We start from the raw sequence: 11,719 nt of genomic DNA on the forward strand, positions 1-11,719 counted from the left end.
ATCAAAATACAATCTGGGCACTACTGCAAAGCCACCCCTGTGATTCCGAGAGTATCACGGAAAGCTCGCCGGCGCCGCAGCCGCCTCATCGACCAACTCGGCAATCGTGCGGAACTTGAGACCTGGAAAGAACTTCTCCCGGTGCCTCTGGGCCTTTTCCCAAGGAAACATCAAGGACTCTGAGTGGCCCCAGATTTCAAAAATAGCCGCCGTGGTACTCGCCTCGCTCTCCCTGGCAATGTACTGCCTGATACTGCTCGCCAGCGACTTGCTCTTGACGGTATACTCTGGATCCCGGGCCGTGATAAACTCACTTAGCTGTTTCCAAGTGCGCTGCTCGCCAGACAGATAGGTGTACTGGTCCCATTCGTGACGATCGTGCTGCAGAAGCATAATCGTCGCACGAGCAGTGTCGCGCACCGACGTAAAGTTGACGAGCTGGCACCCCTTCCCATAGAGCGTGAACTCCTTATCCTTGTAGTTCTGGGGCCACATCTCCCCAATGTCAACTAGGTAGCGCTGTTTGGCGGGATACACGTAGTCTGCGTACCACCCGGGGCATATCGCACTCCAACTCACTTCCTTTTGGGCCCCCAATGCCCGAAGCGTGGGCTGTAGCTCGTCGGCCCATTCGAGTGGCTCGTCGGGGAACCCTTCGAGATTACCAGACCATGCGGACGGGATAAAGCGCTTGCATCTTGGTGAAGTTTGGCACGCTTGGAGAATAGCTTTGTGGACGGTGGTGAAGTTGGGGACGCCGGCGCGGATGGTGCAAATCACGGCGTCGCAGTCATTGAGGATGCTAGTCAGGCTTGAGACTGAGTAGTCGGATACGTGTTGGGAGATGCCAAGTTTGTCGAGGTAGTCCTTCTTGGAGCGGGAGATGGTGATGGCTTCGTGGCCCTGAGCACGAAGCTCCTCGATGAAGTAGCGGGCGAGATCGCCGACGGCCACGATGGCAACCTTCATGTTGGTGTTGGAAGTTGAGATGATGACTGGTATGAATTGTGTGCTCCTTGCGGTCGATGCGTCTGGGTCATTTCGTGGCGCCGTCGGGGACTCGGGGGTTTATTTAAGCTTCTTTGGACAGGCGTCACGGTCCTCGGCATTATTAATTGGACTCGAATCATCGAGGCAGGGCGCCTTGGCACTTGACGGGATTCAGTCGAGATGAAGGATATTGACCAAATACAGTTAGACAAACGGGGGGAGCGTTGGCATGTAATGCGGAGTTTAGGCAGCCATGAATGCTTTCAGTGTAGATGTCAACGTGTCTTCAAGTCAAGAGGGCGGGAGCTGGCGTAATGGAAGCCCGAGCACATCTTGTTGCAACATTAAAGGGAAAACAGAAGATGTGTCAAATTAAGACGTCCACTTGTAGGAGGCCTCTCCTTTTGGCCGAGTCGTTAAAAACACATGTTCCTAATGGACTCGTTGCACAGCGAAACAAGTAGTCACTGCTCTGGCATGTGAGATGCGTCTACGTCGATACAAGATCTCGGAGGTATCAAAGTCATCAGGGTTATATTACAAATTGTATCTTGTCTACAGTCCCCGCGGCCCTGCCAAGCCTATTGATTGATAATATCACCAACTTTGACATCAGTAAGGCGCGCAAAGCATACGTGGCGACGCAAAGCTGTCGTACCGCGCATCACAAAAGTAAGTGCTCGATATAATTCTCCTTTGTTTCCGGCATACTGTTTATGTTTGTTCCACAGACAAGACACTGCTGAGAGAAGTGATGGTGCGATTAATTAACATGGTTCAACACAGGAGTTTCCGACAAGGTCCAAATTACCACGCCCACTGACCTCGGGGAGGATCGATGGATATGTTAGCCAAATGCCATTTTGGCGACAGATTCAAGTCCTTGGTCCTAATCGGTGGGATATTCCAGTGGAGGGCGAAAACTGCCTGACTATCGCGCTCTATAGTACTATGATGCCAATGATATTACGGTAATACATTCGTGTGTACTTGATGAACACGGCAAATATATTCTGCCACAAACGGTATGGCATTTGAACATCGATGGCGCACCGCTTGATCCCAACATTCGAAGCTCGGGAAACCAACGCCTCACCAATCACCAGCTCTCGCCAGCAAGTCAAGTTGACAGATTGACGGTGACCCCTGTCAACCAGATGCATGTGGCCTTGGGGCTAATTTAGCGCAAATAGCGGGGTTCTGTAGTCTTTCGACAAGTTGACGGTTATCCGGTCCGGTCCGGTCCAATAAATTTGAGAAACCATCATGTAATAAGTATGCCATTTGTGAAAACAAACATGTCAACATTTCTGCCGCACGCACACCACAGTACACGAGTCAAAGCAAATAATGCACATATCAACTATAATAAGACAAAACCGTCTTTGTTTCTTCTTTGTCTTGTTAAACGCTTCGCTTCCTGGCGCACCACCGGCCATGCCAATTGAGTTTCGGAATGGCCACCACAGATGAAGCCGACATCGCCGCCACGCCCATGGCATCCTCCGAAAAGGATGACGCGATAGCCATGGTGGGCGAGGAGAAGCATGCCATTGACCCTGCGGTCGAGGCGAGAGTCGTTCGCAAGATTGACATGTTTCTGATGCCAACCATGGTACTTGGATGTGTGTACAAACGCAACCCCCTCCCAAGCAGACGACAGAGGACGAGAAACCGTTGCTAACCAACCCTTTCAGACGGGCTCGTATATTACGACAAGGCCATACTCGGGTCCGCGGTTCTTTTCGGCATGACCCGAGATCTGGACCTCTTCATCACGGACAATGCAACATCTCCGCCGACAGTCGACACGCGGCGGCTCAGCTGGGCCACGTCCCTCTTCTACTTTGGCATGCTCGCCGGGCTGTACCCCATGACGTACGCCCTGCAGCGCTTCAACATGGGCCGGATCCTGGGAGTCATTGTCATTCTCTGGGGGGCCATATGCATGCTCACCGCGGCCGTGACCTCGTGGCGGGGGCTCTACGTCCAGCGCTTCTCGCTGGGCTTCGTCGAGAGCATCGTGCCCACGGGCTTCATGTGCCTCGTCTCCAGCTACTACACGCAGTCGGAGCAGTCTGCCCGCCAGAGCTGGTGGTACAGCAGCAACGGCTCCTTCGTCCTCGTCGGCGGCGGCCTGAACTACGCCTTCGCCCACGTCACCGGCGGCGCCCTGCGCCCGTGGCAGTACATCTACCTGGTGGCCGGCGCGCTGACCGTGCTCTTCGGGTGCTTGTGCTTCGCGATCCCCAGCTCCCCCGTGTCGGCGTGGTTCCTCACGCCCGAGGAGCGCTTCGCGGCCGTGGAGCGCCTCCGCCACGGCCAGACCGGCGTGCGCTGCGCGAGGTTCAAGCCGTCGCAGGTCAGGGAGGCGGCCGCCGACGCCAAGGTCTGGCTCGTCGCCTTGATCATGGCCGCGACGTATACCGTCAACGGCGCCGTCAGCGGCTTCGGCCCCCTCATCGTCTCGACCTTTGGATGGACCGCCCTGCAGTCCATCCTGCTGCAGTTCCCGCTCGGGGCGCTCTGCGCCGTCGTCATCGTGGCCACGGGCTGCCTTGGCTCCCGCTTCCCCAACGCCCGCATCGCCATGCTCGTCGCGTGCTGCCTCCCCGTCATCGCTGGCTGCGCCGTCATCTGGAGGAGCGAGTGGACGAACCACGCGGCCGCCCCTGTCGTCGGATACACAATCACCGGCTTCTTCGGCGGCGCTGCTAGTCTCACCATCTCCATTGGAATGTCCAACGTCGCTGGCCACACCAAGAAGAGCTTCATGGCGGCCACGACCTTTGTCGCCTATTGCGTGGGCAACATTGTCGGCCCGCAGCTGGTTTGGTCTGAGACCAAGGAGGACCATTATCCCGCCCTGTGGTCGGGCTTGATTATATGGTAAGGTTTTTTTTCTCTCTCTTTGCTTTGCGCCGCCATCAGCCCGTCCCTGACCGCGTGACAGCTATGTGATTTGCATTCTTGCCGCGGCCGCATTGTACCTGGTTTTGTTTCGGGCAAATAAGAAGAAGATGGCTGTCCCGGAGGATGAGACAGAGCGGGCTAAGCTTGCTTTTCAGGATTTAACAGACAAGCAGAACCCGTACTTTCGCTATGTTTACTAGCGCGCGAGCCTTGAGGGAGCCTTGAGGGTAAAGTAGGGATGCCGCCATGTTGGAGGCGCCACGGATACCCAATTGGCTGTTGGTGGGCATTGCAGTTTCACATTGCCTGCTTCTCCGCTCAGCATGAATTGCCCTATTCATCCCATGTCCCTACAATGCAGGCAGGGACAGGGATTGAACATTTGAACCGTTATGTAAGGGATGTGTTTCTCGGGCGATTGATTGCCTTGTAACCGTGAGACACGGCATAATTCCTTCAAATGCTCCGAAATTCTAAGAGCTGTCCGCTTGACTCCACGCTGTGGTATGTATGCGTTTCATCATTTAAAACCGTGTGTGTCTATGTACTCTAATGTCTATATAGAAGGGAAAAATGGCGTAGCTCGTGTAGTGAATTGAACCCCGTCCGGCCAAGTGAGTCGCCGAGGCCAAAGTATGAAGAATCCCCCGTACCTCTCAAAAATATATTCGCATATATATGTCATTCAATGTCGTAACCGCTCCGTTCAACGCCATCCTCTGCAATGGCGTTCAAAATACCCGGCTGACGCTGGGTCCAACCCAATGCACCTGCTCACAGGTCCTCTCATTCCTCCAGCTTTTGATGCGGTCTTCGACCCATCCACTCTGATACTGTACCCACTTTCCTTGGGCCTGTGTATCAAGTTCGTATTCGGGTAACGTCTCTCGCTTTCCATCGTCCAAGAAATATTCCGGTTTTCGAGCCGCTCCATACCTCACTGACCTCATAAGAATGCATTTCTTCTCATCACCTCCTCGCCAGTTCCACTGAAGACAGTCATCTTGGCTTCGGCAGTATTGCTCGCAGGCCCCGGGGCCACTGACAGATGCTTCAGCAGGCGGTTGCCAGCTGTCCCAGTCTCCGTTATCCCAATTCTCAAGAGTGCTAGGCTCGCCAGGATGTCGAAGACGCCACACATCCGAGTATAGCATGGGGCGCTGTTGCCATTCAGCAAGCTGTATAGGAGGACGGGTCGCTGGGTTTCACTTCACTTACATGCAGTTGTCGTTGCCCAAACTCCCAGTGCCACAAGTCAATCATGTCTTTCGGAGTCGTCTTGTGTAGCGTCATAACCGGCTGGCACCAGTACGAATCGCTGAACGGAATGCCGTGAAGGGGGTGGGGATTGAACATCGGCCAGTACCCTTGCAGCTGAATAGTGACGTTCCAGAGAGCCCATCCGAGCACGCTGTCGCCGCAGCACTCCCCAGCCACAAGGTCTTGCCATTTCTCCGTGACATGAGGGTCGACGTAGTGGCCATTGGCGTCTGTCTCGCGATGTAATAGCGCCTTGATTGCGCCTCTGCTCAAAACCAAACCAGGTCCGCCATTAGCGAACCAGGTTTCGACGTCTCGCTCATCGTCATGCCGGCCGGGGGATGGTGAGCCCATGTAGATGGGGGTGTCGGGGTTGAAGCTTTGGAGGAACCGGAAGACATTGTCCCAGAATATATACGTATCTGCTTCGTAGAAAAAGTAAAAAGCCTTGTCGGGTTTGGCTAGCCAGGCCCGTTCAACCATGGGCAGAAACTTGTACTTGTCGAGAATCCAGCCATCGATTGCCGTCTGCGTCTTCTCATTCAGAGTGCCATTATTCCGCATTTCCTTTTGCGCTGTGTAGTTTCGGAAGCTGGGGTTGTTGTCTAGGTTGTAGTAGTCCGCAGGTAAATCGGCGAGCACGTCAATCGCTTGGTGGCCATGAACCACCTCGTCCAGGTCCGAGATGACCAACAAGTCGTCCGTGTTGAAACATGACGAGACGGAGCTGAAGCTTGCATCGAGTCTTTCTTTATTTTCGCTGTGGCCAATCTTCAGAACAGGCTGGACATGGTTGAGAAGATATCTGGGGAAGGAGGCGCACAGGTCGTGCCTGCTCATTCCTTCCGGGTCGTCAAAGGTCACGGGGGAGAAGCGGCTGGCCGACTTGAACGAGTAGGCGGCGGGCCCCGTGTGCTGGCGATGGAATGGCAATACGCTCTCTGCTCGGTCATACATGTGGCGAGTAAGCATGATCCCAACGGTCAACAGAAGCGCCAGCACGACAACCAAGGTGCGCGCAAGTCGCTTGGTAAGCATCAAGCCCATCCGCCGTGGTTCGACCGGGCCTCGGAGGATCGCCATGGTTGTCAACGCGGCATCGCAAACACAGTCGGCGACCACCAGAGATCAAACAACACCACGAGACGGTGCTGTGACTCTGACAAGATGATTCAAAAGGGGCAAATCGGGCAAAGAGACGGATGAGAGAAAGTAGCAGAGTTGGATGGATGCAAAGCTTGGATTTATGGGTAGCGCTAGTTGCGCTACTACAGTATATAACAAGCCTCCCATGACTCCCGGACCGACCAACAAAGTTGACAACAAGAGTTCCACTTGAAACTAGTCTGAATTGCGATGGAGAATCTCCACATGCTTTGATGTTGGCAAGGTTGGGTGACCCCGGATCGGGGGTTTTTACTGATGATCAATCCGACTCAAGGGCACCCGTCTTGGATCACCGATTCATCAAGTTGTCTCTCATGTGGGCTTCCCAACCAGACCATGTTGGAATTTGTGAATGGCATGGGAAACCTTTCAAACAACCCATGCGCCTTGAAGGATACATGAACCAAGGATTCCCGACATCAGCCACGTCTCCCGGCCATGACTACCGATGCACTGCCGGATTTAGCTTGTCAGTCTGCATTGTCGCAAGCAGATTCGAAAACGAAACGATGGAATAAGCGAACCTTCTTTCATATACTCTTGCCTGTAATCCTGTAGTCTCGAGGCTTAGGGGGGGAGCTGTTTTGCTTTCACGGCGCCGATGCCTGTACAAGAGCTGCAACCACATGGCGATCCTAGCTCCGGACTGGACGCGTTTCAAGAGTGCGATACTGTGGGAATCAGCAGGAGTGCGTGCAAGTGGAATTGCATGGTTACAAGCATTGCTGAGCTCCCGCGTCGAATTAACGAGGCTTTCGAGATTGCTACCAGTGGTCGTCCTGGCCCTGTTCTCATTGACCTTCCTAAGGATATTACAGCTGGGATTCTTCGAAAGGCTATACCAACACAAACTTGCCTACCCTCTTTTCCAAGCATCGCTTCTCAGGCTGCCAAACGACTAATGGAGAAGCAACTTAATACCTCCCTTGCTCATGCTGCTGAGCTTATCAAAGTAGCTAAGCAGCCTATCATTTACGCTGGCCAAGGCATCATCCAGTCTAAAGGCGGAACTGAGCTTCTTCGCGAGCTAGCTGATAAGTGTTCTATTCCTGTTACAACAACTCTCCAGGGCCTTGGTGCATTTGATGAGCGTGACGAGAAGTCATTACACATGTTGGGTATGCATGGCATGGCATATGCCAATATGTCTATGCAGGAGGCCGATCTTATTATTGCTCTTGGTGCTCGCTTTTATGACCGTGTTGTCCTCAATGCTTCAAAATTTGCTCCTAATGCTAAACCTGCAGCAGCTAAGAAGCGAGGCGGTATTATTCATTTTGACATATTGCCTAAGAACATCAACAAGGTCATTCAAGCAACTGAGGCTATTGAGGGCGATGTTGCCACTAACCTTAAGATGCTTATACCTATGCTTACACCTATAAGTATGGAGCAACGAAGCGAATGGTTTAACAAGATATCCGAATGGAAGGCAAAGTGGCCTCTATCCAACTATGAGCACGCTGACTCTCCTGGAGGCAACGGTCTCATTAAACCCCAGTCCGTAATTGAGGAGCTGAGCGATCTCACCTCTAAAATTGATAAGAAAACAATCATCTCGACTGGAGTGGGCCAGCATGTGAGTTCCTCATGAGCAGCCAACACTATTACGAACACCAACTGACCTGAAGTAGCAAATGTGGGTAGCAAAGCACTACATATGTACACGTGGAGAGAGCCTCGATCGTTTGTCACGAGCGGTGGACTAGGTACGTGATATTTTTGCAGCACCTTCCTTGGCCGTTTCTCTCCGGCCTTTCCTAACCCCAAACCCAAATCTGTTCATGTTTCTTGGTCATTGAAGTTTGTAACGACTCTAATTCTGACCTTGGGATGTAGGCACCATGGGCTTTGGGCTGCCAAGTGCGATTGGAATTGCAGTAGCGAGACCAGACGCCCTCGTGATCGACATTAACGGCGATGCGTCCTTTAACATGACCCTAGCAGAGCTCTCCACCGCTGCTCAATTTAACATTGGCGTTAAGGTTATTGTTCTGAATAACGAGGAGCAAGGCATGGTTACCCAACGGCAGAACCTGTTCTATGAGGATCGCTATGCACATACCCACCAGCGGAATCCGGACTTTGTCAAGTTAGCCGACGCAATGGGTGTGCAGACGAGGAAGGTGTCCAAGCCAGAGGACGTTCGGGCTAGCCTTGAGTGGATCATCAACACAGACGGTCCAGCTCTTCTCGAGGTTGTTACCGATAAGAAGGTGCCTGTCCTGCCTATGGTACCAGCAGGTGCTGGCCTCCACGAGTTCTTGGTTTATGATAGAGGTAAGCTATAGTTCCTGGGACTGTAACACGATGATATGGCTATTTGCTAACGGCGGTTGATTGCAGAAAAGGACAAGGCCCGGCGACAGCTAATGCGCGAGCGAACCAGCGGTCTTTACGGCTCTTAGCCAGGAGTCCGGGAGGAAGCAAAGCTGTTAGGTGAAATTGTCAGAGGTCTGAAAGGCACATAGGTAGGTATCGTGATGTTGCGTTGATTCTATAACTATGGAGAGGTGCATTGCCCCCCCTTAGCTTACAATAGTGAACCTGTGGGCTGCCTTGAGATCGCTGTCCAGGAAAGATGCCGCTGAACCGCTTACGTATTTCTGACCAAGGAAGGCTGTCCTGACTTTCCTTCAAGCCGATAAGGAGATCGTCTTCCTCGAGCGTAAAAGCACGGCCGATAGCCCTCCGTGAGGCTCGGCGAGATCTCCTTGGTGTAGACTCTGCTACCAACGTCTGCCACTGAGTGATCATTCAGGCGCGAATTCCAGCTGAACTGAGGTTGAAACAAGGCTTGACCACCTATGAAGACGCGTGTGATTGTCGCCATTGGAACGGGGCCGGGTGTCGGCGTTGATATTGAAGTTGGGATTCGACCGTTGATGGGTTTGAGTCCTCTCTTTATCGGCGTTGGGAGCTCGGCCGCGGCCCTCCCGGAGGTCCTCTTCTTCTGATCCCTTCGGAGAGGGCGGTTGTGTAAGGGAACCCTCTGGTATGTCGTCGCATGCCCTACAGACTTATTACCTATGAGTTTAGGGTCGCCGTCTGTGTTGGTTGCAGTAGGATTTTGCGTCTCGCTCTTCTCGTTCACGAGCGAATGGGGCGGTGAAATAGATCTTGTAACAGGCCGTCTTGGAGGTAAAGCGCATGGTGGTTTTGTCTCTGTCGTGACTTGATTGAGTCGGTCGTCCGTCGGTGTACCCAGCCGGCGTATGTTATTAGCGAGGTCATCTGATTCGCAACCGCATGCGTCTTATGCATCTATTAGCCATGCCTGGAGTTCGAGATGTAACTATGACGTGAACCTACCAATATAGCAAACAACGTCAGGCGAGGCCGTGGTAAGAGATGGCATAAGGGCATCGGCCGATAGAAGTGTATCGTCCGAATGCCAGCCCACGCCTCGACAGCCATTACCACCATCTGTATCGTCCATATCTAACCCGCCCTCAGTATCGGACAGTATCAATATCGGTTCATTCGTTGTCGGACCGGTGAAACCCAATGTGTGAGGTTGATCTTTGCTCGCGTGAGGGGAGGAAACTTCTGGCCGGGATAGAAGCTGCTCCTGCTGCTTCACCTGGCTAGCGCACTCTGGGACTGCGACAGCCGGACGCACTCAGAAGGTCATATTGTCAAGGCTCACAGTTGCTGCCATGATGAGGAGTCAGAAGCTATTAGTCAGGAGGTCAATCGCGTCATTACCCAGCGAATCAACCAACTATCAGATATCAAGCGCCTCTCGCACAATACCAAGACTTATCTACAGAAAAGGCTCAGGAGATTAACCACCGTACCTATCTCTGGGTATACCTTGTGTTTAACTACTTAGGAGAAGAGGGCTTTAAGAAAACAGTAAAGGGTGTCGACGACGCGATGACAGTACTTCCACGGACTATTTATGAGGCATATGAACAAATCCTCAATAAGTCAAAGGAGCATCCAATAGTTCGGAAGACGCTATGTATGATCTTGGCAGCGAATCGACCGCTAACACTCTCGGAAATAAATATCGCCGTAAATGTAGATAATACGTCACGGTCTTTTAACGACCTTGATTTAGAGGGTAAAGAGAACTTCAAGTCGCGTCTTAGATCCTGGTGTGGATTATTCATCTCAATTCACCATGGCAAGATTTACTCCCTTCATCAAACTGCTCGCGAATTTCTCCTTAGAGATGTAGCATCGCTTACAGTAATACCGCCAGGGGTACGATGGCATCAGCCTATCACTATTCGCGATGCACACACTGTTCTCGCGCAGCTCTGCGTGCTCTATTTAAACTTGTTCAACACCGATATTAGTTTTTTAGCAGGCGCAAACAGAGCCTTTAGTCACCGTCAGAGTGGCTACGCTCTCCTTAATTACGCGGCTGAAACTTGGGGTGCTCACTTTTGTGAAGCCCAAATTATGAATGAAGCTACTATTATACTCTCGGCACGGAGAATCTGTAAGCCTAATTCTATGGCCTACCCTGTATGGTTTAGAATTTATTGGACGACAACAAACATGATGCATGCTGAGTTCTTGACCGATCTTACAGTGGCGTCAGTTTGCGGCTATCGAGCCGTTAGAGGAGGACGCGGATATTGAGACAAAGGACAGCCTGTACGGCTGGACACGGCTGGTGTGGGCCGCTGGGGAAGGCCATGAGGCCGTTGTTCAGTTGCTTCTCGAGAAAGGAACTGATGTCAATGCGAAGGACATAGACGGCCAGACCCCTTTATGGCTAGCCGCCGCGAAGGGCCACGAGGCTATTGTCCGGCTGCTCATGAAAGAGAGGGCTGATATCCATATAAAAGATAAGCACGGCCGGACGCCCCTGATGCTGGCCGCCCGGAGGGACAACACGACCATCGTACAGCTGCTGCTCGAGAAGGGCGCTGATATCATGGCAAAGGACAGCAGACATAATCAGACGCCATTATCATGGGCCGCCGACAGAGGGCACGAAGCTGTGGTTAGGCTGCTGCTCGAAAGGGGTGCCGATCTCGAGGCGGAATCATGAAAGCTATATTCGGACACGGTTGTTGTTCGACAAAGCGCTAGCATGAGGCCATTATACGGCTGTTCCAATGACAAGGCCCAATAGAACGCTGTCACAAAGCACATGAGGAAAATTGCAAGAATGCAATATTAATATAGGTAAAGTATGGCGAAAATCGGTTCAAGTTCAGCACCCACCTCATGAAACCCACAGAAAGCCTAATACAACAGCACTATCAGACTGCACGTATGAACAAAACCAATGACGGTCACTGTTGCACCCAATGTTGCCGAGTTCCATGAGGTTGGACATGTATCGGCTCAAAGTTGGTCCCCTTGTGCGAGTTTTGCGAGAAAATGCTGAGAACCAACGACCAAATTTTCTAAAAACCAACTATCA

The 11,719-nt window shown here is 52.3% G+C and overlaps 5 protein-coding genes across 5 annotated transcripts; 3 read left to right on the top strand and 2 right to left on the bottom strand.

Annotated features, from left to right (window-relative positions):
- Window positions 1–54: 54 nt before the first annotated feature.
- Window positions 55–969, bottom strand: MAA_04876 (f420-dependent NADP reductase; the record flags this gene model as incomplete). The annotated part of the gene is made up of 1 exon (XM_007822972.1): window positions 55–969. One exon carries the CDS (start codon window positions 967–969, stop codon window positions 55–57), a length of 915 nt encoding a protein of 304 aa, XP_007821163.1.
- Window positions 970–2,446: 1,477 nt separating this feature from the next.
- MAA_04875 (allantoate permease) lies at window positions 2,447–4,103 on the top strand (the record flags this gene model as incomplete). Its single annotated transcript, XM_007822971.2, has 3 exons — window positions 2,447–2,615; window positions 2,688–3,879; window positions 3,944–4,103. The coding sequence occupies 3 exons, from the start codon at window positions 2,447–2,449 to the stop codon at window positions 4,101–4,103; spliced, it is 1,521 nt and encodes a 506-aa protein (XP_007821162.2).
- Window positions 4,104–4,634: 531 nt separating this feature from the next.
- On the bottom strand, window positions 4,635–6,246 carry MAA_04874 (glycosyltransferase family 31; the record flags this gene model as incomplete). Its single annotated transcript, XM_007822970.1, has 2 exons — window positions 4,635–5,063; window positions 5,122–6,246. 2 exons carry the CDS (start codon window positions 6,244–6,246, stop codon window positions 4,635–4,637), a joined length of 1,554 nt encoding a protein of 517 aa, XP_007821161.1.
- A 685-nt stretch (window positions 6,247–6,931) lies between these two features.
- Window positions 6,932–8,738, top strand: MAA_04873 (acetolactate synthase; the record flags this gene model as incomplete). Its single annotated transcript, XM_007822969.1, has 4 exons — window positions 6,932–7,913; window positions 7,965–8,039; window positions 8,170–8,610; window positions 8,677–8,738. 4 exons carry the CDS (start codon window positions 6,932–6,934, stop codon window positions 8,736–8,738), a joined length of 1,560 nt encoding a protein of 519 aa, XP_007821160.1.
- Window positions 8,739–10,743: 2,005 nt separating this feature from the next.
- MAA_04872 (Ankyrin repeat-containing domain protein) lies at window positions 10,744–11,341 on the top strand (the record flags this gene model as incomplete). The annotated part of the gene is made up of 2 exons (XM_007822968.2): window positions 10,744–10,809; window positions 10,877–11,341. The coding sequence occupies 2 exons, from the start codon at window positions 10,744–10,746 to the stop codon at window positions 11,339–11,341; spliced, it is 531 nt and encodes a 176-aa protein (XP_007821159.2).
- Between the last annotated feature and the right edge of the window lie 378 nt (window positions 11,342–11,719).

The sequence above is a fragment of the Metarhizium robertsii genome (genome assembly GCF_000187425.2).
Source record: "Metarhizium robertsii ARSEF 23 chromosome Unknown MAA_Scf_1, whole genome shotgun sequence".
Classification (NCBI taxonomy): domain Eukaryota; kingdom Fungi; phylum Ascomycota; class Sordariomycetes; order Hypocreales; family Clavicipitaceae; genus Metarhizium; species Metarhizium robertsii.